Source organism: Arachis ipaensis, chromosome B06 (assembly GCF_000816755.2).
Source record: "Arachis ipaensis cultivar K30076 chromosome B06, Araip1.1, whole genome shotgun sequence".
Lineage (NCBI taxonomy): Eukaryota > Viridiplantae > Streptophyta > Magnoliopsida > Fabales > Fabaceae > Arachis > Arachis ipaensis.
This window is the reverse complement of record NC_029790.2, coordinates 89492287-89495013: the sequence shown is the minus strand read 5'-3', so window position 1 is coordinate 89495013 and position 2727 is coordinate 89492287. Positions and strand designations below refer to the sequence as shown.

The 2727-nt window shown below is 34.9% G+C and overlaps 1 protein-coding gene across 5 annotated transcripts in view; it reads right to left on the bottom strand.

The window, feature by feature from the left end:
* Positions 995-2727, bottom strand: part of LOC110263389 — a 12737-nt gene continuing 11004 nt past the window's right edge. For all 5 annotated transcript variants that reach the window (XR_002348932.1, XR_002348933.1, XR_002348934.1 and 2 more), the window contains one exon: positions 995-1217. Coding sequence is in view for 1 of the 5 variants with exons in the window: in XM_021104586.1 (XP_020960245.1) it covers positions 1214-1217 (4 nt within the window). In the remaining 4 variants the exon portion in view is untranslated. The remainder of the gene's footprint in view (positions 1218-2727) is intronic.

The following is a 2727-nucleotide window of genomic DNA, read 5'->3' as shown; positions in this document are numbered from 1 at the left end:
CACTGCCATCTTTGCCACCGTCACCTCCTCCTCCGCCATTGCTATTGTCGTCACTACTAAAGTTCATCTCGTTTATGCTGTTGCGAGAAAGCTACTGAGATCGAGCCAAGATGCCTCCTTTATCAATGCATTTCTAGATCTTGTCACAATGCCCAAGCCTCTGAGACCAAGAGAAAGCACCTCTTCTGTCAACTCTCCTCGGCCAATGACTCTCGTGTTCTACATCGGCATTCTCTCGCTTCTGCATTCTCTTCTTCGTTCCACTCATTCTCAACTTTTGGTTCCCTTCTCTTTTTCCTTTTTATTCATTTTCTTTGTTTTTCATTCTCAGATTCTGAATGCTTTGCTATATGATATAACATTCAATGAGTTTTATCATCTCTTAATTGATGGACATTGTTTCAAATTCGCAAGCACTCTAAGTGTTTGATGAATTGTTTATTCTCTTAATCGATGTGTTAATTCTTGTTCGGTGAAATGATACTGTCACTACAAGAAAAATTATTTTTAGCGGCCATTTATTTTGTATTTAGTGGTAATAAAAATAGCCGCTAATACATTTACCGGCAATTAGACATTAGTTGTCTTATGCTTTGTCGCTAAAAGGTTTTAGAGGCAATTATAACATTTGCCAGTAAAGACTTTTTTAATGGCTGCAAAAAGTATGTAATTTTTAGCAGCCATTTTCTTGGCAATTTATATGGCCACCAAAAATAATTCTAAAATTGTAATATTATTCATTTTTAGCGGCCATTACTATTGCCGCCAAAACTCATCATACCGGCAATTTATATAGCCACTAAAAATAATTCTAAAATTGTAATATTATTCACTTTTACCGGCCATTACTATTGCCGCTAAAATCTTAAGACTTTTTTTAGTTATATTATATTCATTTTCTTAGAAGTAACGAAATACCTTTTTTCTTTAGAATCTCAATTATTTTTGCTAACAATGATTATTGTTATGTATAATATAAATATATTGAAATTAATTACTACAAAATGAGATATTTCATTAAACTCAAAATATTGATACACAAATTTCTCTTGAAAAGTAATAAATCATGTTACAAATCTAAACAACAAAAAATACTACAAGACTATAAACTCAAAATGAGCTTCCTGCAGAGTTGCTATGTCCCCTTCTATCTCAACAGTAAGATCCATCATCCTTTTCTAACGCTCATATTTTTCTCCACATTTCATGCATTTTATCTGCATAGTATGAGGTGCATGTTTACTCTCCATATTATTTGAATTAATAGATCTTAAAATAACAGAAATTTATCTTTTGCAAAAGCATGACAACACTATAGTACAACATTGGCATAATGATGAGCAGATAATTTATACGCTTTTTGGCATTGTTTTTAGTATGTTTTTAGTAGGATCTAGTTACTTTTAGGGATGTTTTCATTAGTTTTTATGTTAAATTCATATTTCTGGACTTTACTATGAGTTTGTGTGTTTTTCTGTGATTTCAGGTATTTTCTGGCTGAAAGTGAGGGACTTGAGCAAAAATCAGATTCAGAGGTTGAAGAAGGACTGCTGATGCTGTTGGATTCTGACCTCCCTGCACTCAAAATGGATTTATGGAGCTACAGAACTCAAAATGGCACGCTTCCAATTGCGTTGGAAAGTAGACATCCAGGGCTTTCCAGCAATATATAATAGTCCATACTTTGCCCAAGTTTAGACGACGCAAATTGGCGTTCAACGCCAACTCTCTGCCCAATTCTGGCGTCCAGCGCCAGAAACAAGTTGCCAAGTGGAGTTCAACGCCCAAAATGGCACAAAAGCTGGCGTGCAACTCCAAGAATGACCTCTCCACGTGTAGACTTCAAGCTCAGCCCAAGCACATACTAAAAGTAAAAGTTATGAATGTCCTATGAATCCATCACCTCTCTTAAATGAAAAATGTTTTAATTCAAAAGAACAAGAAGTACATGAGTTTCGAATTTATCCTTGAACTTAGTTTAATTATATTGATGTGGTGACAATGCTTCTTGTTTTCTGAATGAATACTTGAACAGTGCATATGTCTTTTGAAGTTGTTGTTTAAGAATGTTAAATATGTTGGCTCTTGAAAGAATGATGACAAGGAGACATGTTATTTGATAATCTGAAAAATCATAAAAATAATTCTTGAAGCAAGAAAAAGCAGCAAAGAGCAAAGCTTGCAGAAAAAAAAATATAGGCGAAAAAAAAATAGCGAAAAAAAAATAGAAAGAAAAAGAAAAAGCAAGCAGAAAAAGCCAAAGCTCTTAAAACCAAGAGGCAAGAGCAAAAAGCCAATAACCCTTAAAATCAAAAGGACAAGGGCAAATAAAAAGGATCCCAAGGCTTTGAGCATAAGTGGATAGGAGGGCCTAAAAAATCATAAAAATGATTCTTGAAGCAAGAAAAAGCAGCAAAGAGCAAAGCTTGCAGAAAAAAAAATATAGGCGAAAAAAATAGAAAGAAAAAGAAAAAAGCAAGCAGAAAAAGCCAAAAAGCTCTTAAAACCAAGAGGCAAGAGCAAAAAGCCAATAACCCTTAAAACCAAAAGGCAAGGGCAAATAAAAAGGATCCCAAGGCTTTGAGCATCAGTGGATAGGAGGGCCTAAAGGAATCACATCCTGGCCTAAGCGGCTAAACCAAGCTGTCCCTAACCATGTGCTTGTGGCGTGTAGGTGTCAAGTGAAAACTTGAGACTGAGCGGTTAAAGTCAAGGTCCAAAGCAAAA